The sequence below is a fragment of the Nilaparvata lugens genome, chromosome 1 (genome assembly GCF_014356525.2).
Source record: "Nilaparvata lugens isolate BPH chromosome 1, ASM1435652v1, whole genome shotgun sequence".
In the NCBI taxonomy this organism is placed as follows: domain Eukaryota; kingdom Metazoa; phylum Arthropoda; class Insecta; order Hemiptera; family Delphacidae; genus Nilaparvata; species Nilaparvata lugens.
This window is the reverse complement of record NC_052504.1, coordinates 70,137,152-70,150,242: the sequence shown is the minus strand read 5'-3', so window position 1 is coordinate 70,150,242 and position 13,091 is coordinate 70,137,152. Positions and strand designations below refer to the sequence as shown.

The following is a 13,091-nucleotide window of genomic DNA, read 5'->3' as shown; positions in this document are numbered from 1 at the left end:
ACTGAGCTATTACTAGGCCACTGCTGGATTCTCGGTTTCTTGTCAAACCCACAACACTGGAGTCAATTGAAAATGGGCAACGATTTGTTGTCTAGCCCTCAATTGATTTTGTTGTCACCCGCACGTATTGCGCCACTTCTCACAAGATACAGACCACTGTACAGTGTATTTTATTATTGAAAAAAATGAACCGAATTGCCGTTAAGACATACAGTATCCCTACTTTCTAAAACTTCGAGCCCTTATGATTGAGTGGAATATTACTCTGAAGGAAACCATCAATCAAACCAGAGACAGATGTAGTAACAGTAAGATCATCTAAATAATTATTATTCAACGAAAATCCTAAATAAAAACTGTAAATCACCCCGAAGACTTCTGCAACTGCAGACATTGACAACGGGATTAACAGCTAGATGGAAATTCGATGAGATTACAGATATAGCAGGAATTAAAAATGTTGCTTATGGTACAAAACTCAGCCATTTACTAGAGTATTTCTTGTTGATTATAGATATTACTACGACTACAAAATAATCTTCAATGAGAGAAGAGGGAACCATGGTGACACCTATGAATGGTAGACGGGTAGACCTATCATTTGTAATTGGTACTTTATCAGCAAAAATTTCAAAGAAGAAAACTATTTTCCAAGGTACCTAGAATACATTGTACCAAGTATTCTAGGTACATTACTATTTTCTAAAACTCCTTAGCCAATCATCAATGATCTTGATAAGAAACATCATGATTCCCTGGGTGTTAATCAATAAGGTTACATCCTAGTGATCATAGCAAGGGTTTATAAAAAATTCAAGTAATGAAAATGTCAAGTGGGCCTAATCCTTGGAGTATTAACTTGAGTAATTAGATTATGAACATCACCAACATTAATAGATAACTAATGTGGTTGTCCGTTAGCATGATGTAAAAGTCAACACGAGTTATATTCGCCCAGGGGTTTTGCGTGTTGCATTTTATATTTATGTAGGTGACCTTCGTTAGTTGTGTTGGTTAAACATGACACATCTATGGATAATCTGATACATTTTAGAAAAAAAATGAAAAAATACCTTAATTTAGAGTGATAATAAACTAAATCTCATTGAGGAATCGTTGTCATAGAAGTTCAATTAGAAACTTTAAGAAAGTGTGTCAATTTATTTTTCTTGAGAACTTTGTATCCCATTGAAAAACTGAGAGGTTTATAGGACCTACTTAATTGGAACATCCATTGTTTTTTCTTTGCGATGCAGGAAAAGATACAAATATTTATAAACCCCATCTGAATGGTCTATTGTGATCAAATTAAAGTTTTTAGTCTACAATAACAAATTGATCATGGTGATTATTGGTATCGGAACAACCAAACAGACTCAACCCAAACCTTTTCGTCGCCGGAATTTCTTTGAAATAATATTGTTCAAAACATAAGTGAGGATTTGACCTAATCTAGAAGATTCTTCAAGAACGGAACTTGGTGAGATAATAATTTCCTTTCAGCTTCGTGATATCCTGCAGTTTATTCGCCGAGGTGAATTATTCAATCATGCAACTAACTACCAATGCGTCATCGATTTCCTTATGGAGTAAGCTGCCATTGCTTCAGCACCTTGATAAATTATCTTTGTCCTCAAGTGCATATACAGCAAGCAAGAATAAAACCAACGAGCATTGCGGTAATACCTCACGAGTGTCCAATGAATAACAATGACTGCCCAAAATGAACTCAACATTACAAAATTGAAATTATATATTTGTAACTTCATTTGCTTTTTGGGATCCAATAAATTTGAAAAAAATGAAATAGCTTTAAAAGGAATGTTTGTATTGATACTTGATACAAAAAGTTTGTATTGATACAAAATTCAAGATCTTGTTGATATAACTTCTTGGTACTGTGTGTGCTGCGTGTCGTGTTGAGGTTATGAGTTTGATCTAAAAAAAAATTGAAAAAACGCATCCTGAAGTCGTAGGATCTTTTCAAGTAGGTGAAATTCTCAAGAAACTGAATATATAATGAGTGAAAATTATTTAAGTTCAAGTGATAGACTTCAAAAAGTGGAAAAATCTGTTTCACTAAAACCGGCATCTAAAGTGTCTCAAAGTGATCAGTTAAACTTGCAGTTACGTGATAAATCTAATTCTGTAAGTGATGTTTCAAGTGATAAGCCTAATTTTTCAAATAATATTATTGAGAAAAAGTCGTGCAGTTATGGTGATAGTGTTGGAAGGAAGAAATCTAGTAGTGTATCAGCCCAAAATCAGGAAAAAAGTGGAAAATAATATGATGCTGTACTGTGCACGGGTGAGGTAAATGGTCTTGTCATCTCTCATGGACAGCAATGTACGTAGTAGTTGAATGTAACAACAATTTGAAAAATTTGGATGTGAATATAAATAAAAAATTTGCATGGAGGTAATTATTGACAACAATCAAGTAAGATAGTGAAATTCACCTCAAACTGACAGCATTCGTTAAATGGGAAGTGTTAATGTTATTATAGGAATGCTGACAGTGAAGTAAATCTCACTCTATATTATTTATAGCTCAATTTCTACTTCGCTAGCGTTTTTGCATGTCGGATGAAAAAGTAAACACAAACCCAAAATTGATTTGGGAGATTAGACTAGTCTCTGGTCATTATGCAACTGTTCAGAGCTATGAAAAGAGATATGAAGCAATTTTTCATGTAAATGAACCACAAATTCCAAACACTGCATTCTGTGTAGCGCAATCATTTTTAACTGGCCAAAATTTCATTTTATCACCTTGCATAGTCAGAAAATGCATGTTATAAATCAAACTTATGATCTCTTCATTTTGTGCAATTAAGAGGACTCCAGGAGGTACTGCAGTGCGCAAAGAGTTAAAATTGGACTACAAAATTAATTCATTATTTATCCCACCGTTGATAAGTAGCAGTAATTATTATTGAACGAAAATTCAAATTAAATGCTGTAAATCACTCTGAAGATTTCTGCTAATGCAAATATTGACAACAGGGTCAACAGCTAGTAGGAAATTCGATGAGAGCTACAATCCAAAAATTATTTGCAAGCCCGGGAATCGAGCCCGGTACCTCCTAATTGCTAATCAGGTACCTATGTTCACCCTTACACCAAACTAAAAATCTCTGGATAGCAGCAGCGCTCATTTTATACGAAGCCATCGTGGCCAGCCAGTCTACAGATTAAAATTAATTAGAAATTGAATTTATTCAAATGCTAAATAATGAATAATTATTATTAAACGAAAATCCAAACTGAATGCTGTAAATCATTAGCATTTGAATAAATGCCATTTCTCATTAATGTCCATCTGTGAAGTGGCAGTAATTTTCGACAAACAATGAAAATTTGACAATGATGTGCAGTAAATTGATTCGATAAATGGTCAACGCTGCAGAAGCCTATTCAAATAGAAATGCAAGATACACTAGAGTTTGAGAAATTACTGCAAAAAGCAGTTACTTTTCTTATGTTTGGAAAACAATTGGAGACAGCTGTCCAGCAGAAGCAGGTGCTTGACTTGGGCAGTGGGCATGCCGCCATGTCCATTTACCCACCTACCCAATGGAGATCTGCAGCTGCAGTAACACACTGCAGATGAGGCACGTCCTAGCAACAGCTCGTAAAGCTGCAATTATCCCATTTGAAACAGTTTTGCAGGCATTGTTGACTTACAGACCTATCTACAATATGTTGCTACTACATAATCTTATTCCAGAGAGGATGTTTCATCGATTTGATTTTAAACCAAATAGAAATCAATTTATTTATTTATCAAATATTTGTAATAGTAGATATGAATGGTTCATTTATAAATACAAACAAGGATTCACTCTACAAGATTATGTGTAGTTGTCTTTTAGCAAATCTTTTGGATTAATTATAGCGTAGATTTTCCTAGTTTTATGTCTCCATGCATGGTTGTAAGTGAGGGCTCAACTCCAACAAAACATATTGCATGTTCGACTATCATTTTATGGATCTTCCTCCTTTGCATTCCAAAATACTGCAGAAATTATGGTATAAAACTAATAAGAAGATTGATAACAAAAATACCCATAAAAATCATGAGAAAACAAGACTGTTACATTGTCAGATGACAGATTAGTGAGAAATTAGAAAACTAGTTCTACAACTTTATTCTGAGACTCTAAAAACTTAAGAAATAATTATTTGCGTAATAATTTGACCATGATAAATATTACTTTAAAGTACAGAAGACGTTGCATAATTTGAGTAGGATATCCCAATATCATTATTTATCAGTATTTGAACAATATTGGTAGCGGTCAATACCGATCAACACAATACACTGCACTGTACTACTAAAAAGTGAAAGAACAGTAGCTTCATGAAGACCCGGATTTATAATGCCGCAGCGTAATCTAGGTTCACCGATCGTTGCCAAAACTGCATGAAACCGACAAAATGCAACCTCTATTATTCTTGCGACCCGGAACCTATAGCCCTACTCCTATTATTTTTGTTCTAGAGTAATTTATTAGTCACATTGCGGTTCAAGTAATACCATATCAATATTTAATTTTATCCAGTTTGAACAGTTGTTTTCATGATGGTGTTTGTCTTTTTTATGCATATTGGTGATCTAATGGAATAAATCAATGAAAATAGCGAAAAGACGCATAAATGAAAAAACCGCCTTCAGTTGAACATAGAGAATGAATATTTGGTTTTAAGCCGTAGTCAATGATAACTTTTATGCTTCAATTAATTGTTAATTATCTTCAAAGACTGAAATGAAACTTGTAACCAGTAAAAATACTGTATTATCATAAGTATGAATTGGAAACTGTCAGCACAGTTAGAGATGTTTCAAACAAGGTCACATCCCTGAACTGACATGAAATCATTCTGCATGGTTGATGGAAAACGATTCCAAGCTTATCGCATACTGCAATTTAATAATTATGAGAAGATTGATGTGATACATCACACATGTGCTCATCAAAAAACACCACAGAAAATGTATTCACGAAAAATGTATAGTAACGTCTCATGTCATAATACTCAGAATACTGCATGTATGTTACAATGACCATGTCCATAATTGTTCCCTCCAGTATAATCATTCTTTTCTTTTATTAGAATCTTATTTTTAACAGAAAAACAAGAATATATTTCCATGACGAATAAAATATAATTTATTATTTTAAACAAGCATGGACAATTAGTTACATGGTAGCCTATCAGCTACCCTTTATAGGTGGCAGTGACAGATAATCGTTAAGGTGGGTTTTCGTTTGTGCGGATCCGCGTTCGAAAAAATATAATTCCTCAATTCGAGCAAGCGGTAAAGTATAGGTTACCTACCCACAAATCAGATATACTATGCAAAAAAAGCAATAGGGTACTAAATTATGTCGCGCGATAACTGTTTTGCTCAATTAAATCGCGTTTTACGCTTTTACATAAATCGCTATAAATAATATAGAATCACGTGACAATGGATCATGACAATGATCCATGAAAACATCTCAATAATGAATAACTGTAGCTGCTCACAATAATAATTGTTTGTTAATAACCATTTTCTCTGATAAAAAGCAGCTTCTCCCTTTTTTCGTTTTCTGAGACTGTAGGTACTTAATCTTTTCTCACTCTTGTATCAAATTTATTATACACATGGAAGTTATGTTTAGATTAGAGGTGAAAACTATCCAGAAAGCAGGTCGACTTATTTAAAGAGATCAATGGATTTCATCAATGAACAGAGAAGAGAGAAAAGTGAGACATAGACCATGTGTGTAAATGGGCTGAATGCATGTGTGGAGGGGAAGCAAACTGAGCCCAAAGATGGATAACAAACATAAACGTCAAGGCCAAATGAGGGGAGGATCCATAGAGCCCACAGATGAACACACTGATAAACATTTCTGTGTTTACCAAACGATCACTAGCTACATTGCCAAGCCCATATTTTCACTTGAACTAGACAACACACCATACTTATTGATAACACACTGGAATTGATAAAATACAATTAAGTTTAATGCTCTAGTGCTCATTACGAAATCTTATTATTTATTGTGTCCAAGATTACTAGATGATATTATAGCCTACACAATACAGGATAAAATGAGCTAGACTAGTTGTAAATCATATTTCATGGTGGAGAATTAAAACAGAAAAACTATTTGTGGTCTTCGGCCATTTTTAAAAAAATAAATTGAATTTTATGGGGCAGAGTGCATCACATCAGAGAGAAGTTAGTAATTAAAAGTTAGAACTTCCCTTATCTCTGATGGCATGCAGTTATATTTTCAAATTAAAGGGAGGGAGTAGGTAATAATGTCAATGAATGCTTTCATTCAATCGGATTCAATTTCCAATTCATTCAATCTTAAATTCAACTTTCATTCAATTTTATCAATCGGATGAATTTTCATTGATTATCGCTGTCATACTGAATAACTTACAGCTACCTATATTATACCAAAGTATTATCATATATTTGAGAGCTCATGGATTGATGTACATCGTACATAAATGTAAAATCTTTATATGTTCACACTATCATGTCTCATAGACATTTCCTCAACACTCTTCATAATATATAATAGACATCAAGCATTATGTAGCTAAGGTAGCCTAGACTAGATATAGTTTCTAACGTACTTGTTGAGAGAAATAGCAGACTTGCAATTTGGAGTCAAATTTAATCCACAAGCATACTACTCATTCATGAGATAAAAATAGAACATGTTGCAAAAAGAAAAGGAATTTACAGACTTTAATTTACTTTACATTGAAGTTGAGGCAATTGATCATTTACATCCTGGTCCGAATGATTCCAATATCTCAACCTTAACATACATAAACTTAACATACATAAAGCTTAAGGTCTTGTTTTAAGGCCTTAACTATAATACTAGCGTTAAAGGCGCGATGAATTTATTCGGTTTTCTATGAGGCGCGTTTTAGGCAGGTATAGTTTTCCTCATAAGAGACAATGCATCCTCTAAACGAGCTGAGAAAATTCAGCGCGTCTATGACGCTCGTATAGTTGTGGTGAAATAAGGTTCCGCAATACCCAAGACAGCAATAATGAGTTGGTAGCAGGCATTCCATCAAATAAGAGGCAAAGCAAGGCACAAACTATCTGAACAATAAGATAAGTCATAATTGCTCGGTCAAACACATTGCAAATTTGTAATTCAAAGCAATTGCAAAGCTGATAAAAAGTGAGTTTTTGTATCAGTCTACAAATATTTTGAATAAAAAATATTAGGCTAAGAGGTTAAACACCCCTATCCACACATTCTCATGAACGATCTTCAAATAAATCAAAAACAAGCTGGAAGATCATAAATGAATTAAGAGGTAGGAAAAACCTTTACGGCCAAATATAGAACTAGAAGATGGGAAAGTTATAACAGATTCTAAGCAGGTAGCTGATGCATTTAATAATTTCTTCGTATCAATGTTTCAAAATCAAATCTACGAATTAATGACGCCCCCTCTCCAAATAAATCAAATTGTAGAAATAGCCTATTCTTCTTTCCAACATGTAGTAGAGAAATAATCGAAATAATAAGAAGTCTCAAATCAAAAAATAGCGTTGGATTTGATAATATCCCGGTGGATGTAATTAAGAAATGTAGTAATGAAATAGTTGATCCACTAGTTTTCATAATAAATAATGTCTTAGAAACTGGAATATTTCCAGATCTACTAAAAATTGCCAAGGTTAAACCATTGTTCAAGCAGGGTGTGAAAACAGATGTGAATAACTATAGGCCCATTTCTATTTTGCCAGCTCTATCCATGTGTTTGAGAAACTAATTTATAACAGAATAATGGATTATCTAGAGCGATTTGACTTAATCTCGTCCTGTCAAAATGGTTTTGTGAGAGGCAAATCAACAATAACTGCGGCTATAGCCTTTATTGAGAGTGTTATTGATCAGTTTGATAATGGCAACTTTGTTATTGGTACACTTTTGGATTTGTCCAAAGCGTTTGACAGTGTTGATGTTGATATAATTATCAGTAGGATCTCAGAGGTAGGAATTAGAGGAATCGGTTGTAGTTTAATCAAGTCCTATTTGATAAATCGATTTCAATTTGTTGCTATTGACTCTCAATCCCAGGTAGCTGAATCAATGCGACTGAGTGTTACAAGAGTTGTGCCGCAAGGATCCATTCTGGGTCCATTGCTTTTTATTCTTTATACAAATGATTTGCAATCGTCAGTCCCAGTAGAGATGGGTATCACATTATACGCTGATGATACAACAATAATGTTCAACAACAACAGCCTCAATGAACTGGAGGTGGAAGCAAATCTACAGACAAATTCTGTTGTACAATATTATAATGAATCATTATTGTCAGTGAACCCTAAAAAAAGTAAGTGCCTTCAATTTGGTTTCAAACATTATGTATTTGAACCAGTAATTAGCATTGGTGATTCTATTGTGGAGAATGTGACAGAGGCGAGTCTGTTGGGACTGATTGTGGATAAGGATCTCTCATGGAATGCCCATACTGACAGACTGGCGAACAGAATCAGTAGCAGTTTATTTGTTCTGCGAAACATAGTCAAGTGTGTGCCCCCTGAGACAGGAAAAACGTTATATTTCGCACTCATTCATTCACATATTGCATATGGAATTGAGCTCTGGGGTAACACGTCTCTGCAGAACATAAATAAGATATTCATTCTGCAAAAGCGGGCTATTAGGTGTTGCCTGAAAAAGGCAACAAGTTGCCTGGTAATATAGATTTTAAGAGCATGACTTTCAAAAAAGATCTTCATAAGTTCCTTTTTGAAAAAAGTTTTTATAATGTAAATGAATTTTTATGTGAAAATTATGTGTAATATCATATAGGCTATATCTATATTTCTATTATGTTAAATATTTTTATTTTGTTAAATATTGAAGAGATTTTTTTTGTACATGACAATGTTCAATTGTATAGTTGTGATTCATAATGACTGTACTGTATTGAACAAATAAAAATTATTATTATTATTATAACGCAACCACCCCTTGATATTACAAAAAGATCAGCTGCTACCACCAACCCGCTTGAATTGGAAACCAAAGAAATGTTGGCAACAGTCATCTAAACACTGTTGACTTTTTGGGCCCCTTAAAATTTGATTTAAAGCATAATCTCCTAACAAGAATTTCAAGGAGTCTGCGTCCAAGCCCCTCGCCCCCCATTGTAAGAACCCATGTCAACAAAGAAAAGTGTTAATCTGTTATATTTAATTGGCTTAGGAACAAAAAAAATAGTTTGGAAGTAGTTCACATCTCAAGAAACTAAGCTTAAACTGTTTACTCAATACAAAGGTAGACCCAAGTTCCAAAAATGAACCAAAGTTGATATTCTGTTTCTAAGGTTAATATAAGGTATTTTATGAGAAATACTCAGTAATAACAAACTATCAAGGATTTGGGACAAATCTATCAACTTTAGAGGTTATGAATACAGAAAGCTGTAACATTCTTGTTTACATGCATGCTTGAAGCTTTTAAGATTTTAAATAATTCAATATGTAATTGAAAGATACCGTATTATTTAAAAAATTACTATATTCATAGTTTAAAAGTTTTTGACAAATATTAAACTGTCAAAGTACCCATTTAAAGTGACATAGAATTCCTAGTACGTTACTCACCTTGTCCTTCGATTTCAATTGATTCAGTCTTCAAAGTCCTCAAAAACACAAAACAGACACACCATATCACTTTCCATTTCTCAACACTAGCCATGATGGAATAAAAAACATGAATTTTCACACATCACCACACAACATATTATCGACATACATCGTAACTTACTAAATGAAAACGAAAACTAAACTGAACAACAGCAGCTAGTCTGAGCACAATGTGTTCCCAAAGCCAAAGCTCTGTGTGGCTCTGTTCTGGCTTCTGGGGACAAACAGCCAGAAGATGTACAAAACAGACAATAAAATTCTTGAGGCGTACAGCGCTTTCTAGCAAATCGAAATTGAACTAACAGCGTTTGTGGCGCCAAACTTAAATAACACAAAACATTTCCAAGCAGGCTACAAAAGCTGCGTTCACACCAAAGTTATTAACAAAATGTTTATTTTTTCCTCCTTATAGATTCTATTAGATTGAATGGAGCTTGACAAACACATATGAACATCATGCAAAATATGATAAGTAATGTTTAATCTAATAGAATCTATAAGGACGGAAAAATAAACAATTTGTTAGTAACTTTGATGTAAACGCAGCTTTAGTCACTGAATATTGAATTCTCTAAGGCTACTGATATTATTAGAACACAATAAAAATAATCTGTAAGTAGTATAATTGTCCGTGTTATGATAAAATAGAAGGATACTTGATGATTTATTGTATTATTTCAATGTAGAATAGATAAAGCGACAGCATACAAGTTTATAGGCTACTAGTAAAGTAGATGGGTACGGTATATTGTTTCAATGTAGAATAGAAAATAGATACATCACACAGGTAAATTAGTGATTCTACATTCTAGATACTATAACAGAAAAATACAAAAGATAAATTTTTCTATTATTTTATTGGAGAAATAATCTGTCATGAGTTCTTAATGATACGGTAGTCCCAAAGTATCATTATTATATGCGCACCTTTTTTAAAAGATTAGACAATTATTTTTAATTGGATTGGAGTCCCAAGTAATTTGAAGTTCATTGCCAAAGATTTAGATGCCTGTAATAGAGACATAGGCTGATTTAGGATGCTCTCATATCTCTCTACTCATGAAATGCACCTTGCTCGAAAGAGCAAAGTCGATAATCGGAACAATAATAGAAACAGGCTTTGGGAAAGTGGTTCATTTTCAAAATGAAGTCCTTCTTGACTTCTATTGAGGATGACTTTTTTTTATCGAATGATAAAAAAGACGGCAGGTTTAATAATATTTTTATTTTCATTCGAGTACAAATATAACGTACACAAAAGAAATTTATATTATTATTACAGTCTTCAATAGTTTACTATAGTCAACAGTTCCAATATTGTTTCACCATTTGATTCAAGAAGAGTTTTCTCCAAAATACAAGCAACTGTATGTAAAAATGCATTTATATTCGATACTAAGATTTACTATGACAGTTCCTATTTTAATTCAAAGTTTTTCACAATATTATTCTAGATAATATAGTGAATAAGTAGTTTTGCACAGTTATACAACATAATACAGTGTCACTAAAAAAAAACAATCTTGTGATAAAATGTATTAATATTATCTATATTAGTCCTAAACTATTTACTTTTCAACAGTATCAATAGCTAATTGGAACACAATAGGCTGTTCATGAACTCAAATTATGATAACAAAACTGAGTTTTGAAAGGAGAATTCATATCACAATTGAAATGTCAGAATTTTTCATTTTCAAATTTCAAATCACAATTATAATTTTCAATCAGAATCACTTGAAGATAGTTAGAGTAGGTAGCCCTAACGAAAAAAGACAATTTGAGAGGTTACTGTAATATAATTGGTTCTAGAATTGAATAGATTTCAAACTATGAAGATTCTGTTTTAGTATAGAGTGAGCATGAATTATTATTGGATGAATTATGGGCAATTCGTAGGTGAACAAAGGAGTAACAGTAGCGGTAGCGCATCTATTTTAGCAGGCCTACTTAGCATCTGTACGTCCTAGATTTTGTGATGAACTACATTGAATAGAATAGAATATGTTAGTTAATTCACCAATTGATCCCAGTGTGCTCTGGAGTGGTGACTGCAGAGCATCCGTGCCATGCACAAGAAACCTAAGTACGGTAATTATTGAATCTTTGCAGTTTTACAAGAGTAATTAGTTACTGTATTATCATTTAAAGCCATTTTCGTTTCGAGTATCATAGAGATTCTCTTTTGAAAATTCGATATCAAATGGAATATTATAATAGATTATATTCATCTACTAAAAATTGAGAGATAATTATGGACAATAATTTGAAGAAACGTTAAATGTTATAATTTGGAGGATTAGGGTGATCACTATCAATGGGGATTAGGGTGATCAGGAATGGGAAACGGTTGACTCCGTGGTCGTTCTGATAAGCTTTTGCTCGGATAAGTTGAGATGTATGCATCTATTACTCTCGTTGGACGAGTGACCACTCGAAGGGCCGACTCCGCTAAATATCCTTTGAGAGATTAAAAATAGCTTCCCGGTGGTTCGGAACCAACCTAAATATGTAGGTACAGTCGTCTTCATCATCATCCTTCTCATTACTCACGCACAAGCCTGAAGCGGATATGGGCATCACCCTTAGGGAAAAATGAAAAATGTTAGATATGAAATCTTGTTGTGCGAAAATAGGAAGCCTACTCATGTACAAATTCATTTTCCTACAGTTACGTTCAAAAGTGGCCATTGCTGCACTGATTACAGAACGCAAAGAATCACTTTTCCGCTCTAGTGCGGGAAAAATCTTTTCTGCACTCCAGATTTGCAACATGGCAACGCAAAAATACTTAGTAGGTTATATGGAGCAACAGTGCAGCAAAATCAAAATGAAGTTGGTAACAGTGACTGCTGTGGCTGCCATAGTGAGCAGAGGTGCAACGAAGCACAACGCGCAAATTATTAATACTCATATTATAACCAACGACAACGAGGACTTTAGGATTTTAGGATTAAGGTTTTTATCAATAATAAAATTACACAGAAAAACATTTGATGCATTTCAGGCAATTTTACCCATAATTACCCACTTTTCATATTCAATGGTAACTGTAGGAAAAACTTAATGTGAAATACGTGCGCAAAGTTCCTCTGCTGCACTCAACAAACCATTCCGCCCTCGCCTACGGCTCGGGCGTAAACGTTTCTTTCGGTGCAGCAAACTTTCACTTTGCGCACTAGTTGCACAAATAACTATTACCTCTGCTTGTATTTTACAATGACGCGCTCACACACACATCAGCCTTCTCTTTCTGAAAAAGTTCATTATTACAGTAGCACCACTCTCTCCCAATTGACGCGCTTACTCACACATTAGCCTTTTCTTTCTAGAGAAGTTCATTTTACACTCCATTGTCTACCATCCTACTCGTTCAGTTAGAGCATGG

At 33.8% G+C, this 13,091-nt stretch overlaps 1 protein-coding gene across 1 annotated transcript in view; it reads right to left on the bottom strand.

Moving 5' to 3' along the window:
* The window catches only part of LOC120354461 (ADAM DEC1-like), a 59,563-nt gene extending 49,647 nt beyond the window's left edge, over window positions 1–9,916 (bottom strand). Inside the window, exon 1 of the mRNA XM_039441667.1 lies at window positions 9,662–9,916. Coding sequence (XP_039297601.1) covers window positions 9,662–9,755 — 94 coding nt within the window. The 5' untranslated portion in view covers window positions 9,756–9,916. The remainder of the gene's footprint in view (window positions 1–9,661) is intronic.
* Between the last annotated feature and the right edge of the window lie 3,175 nt (window positions 9,917–13,091).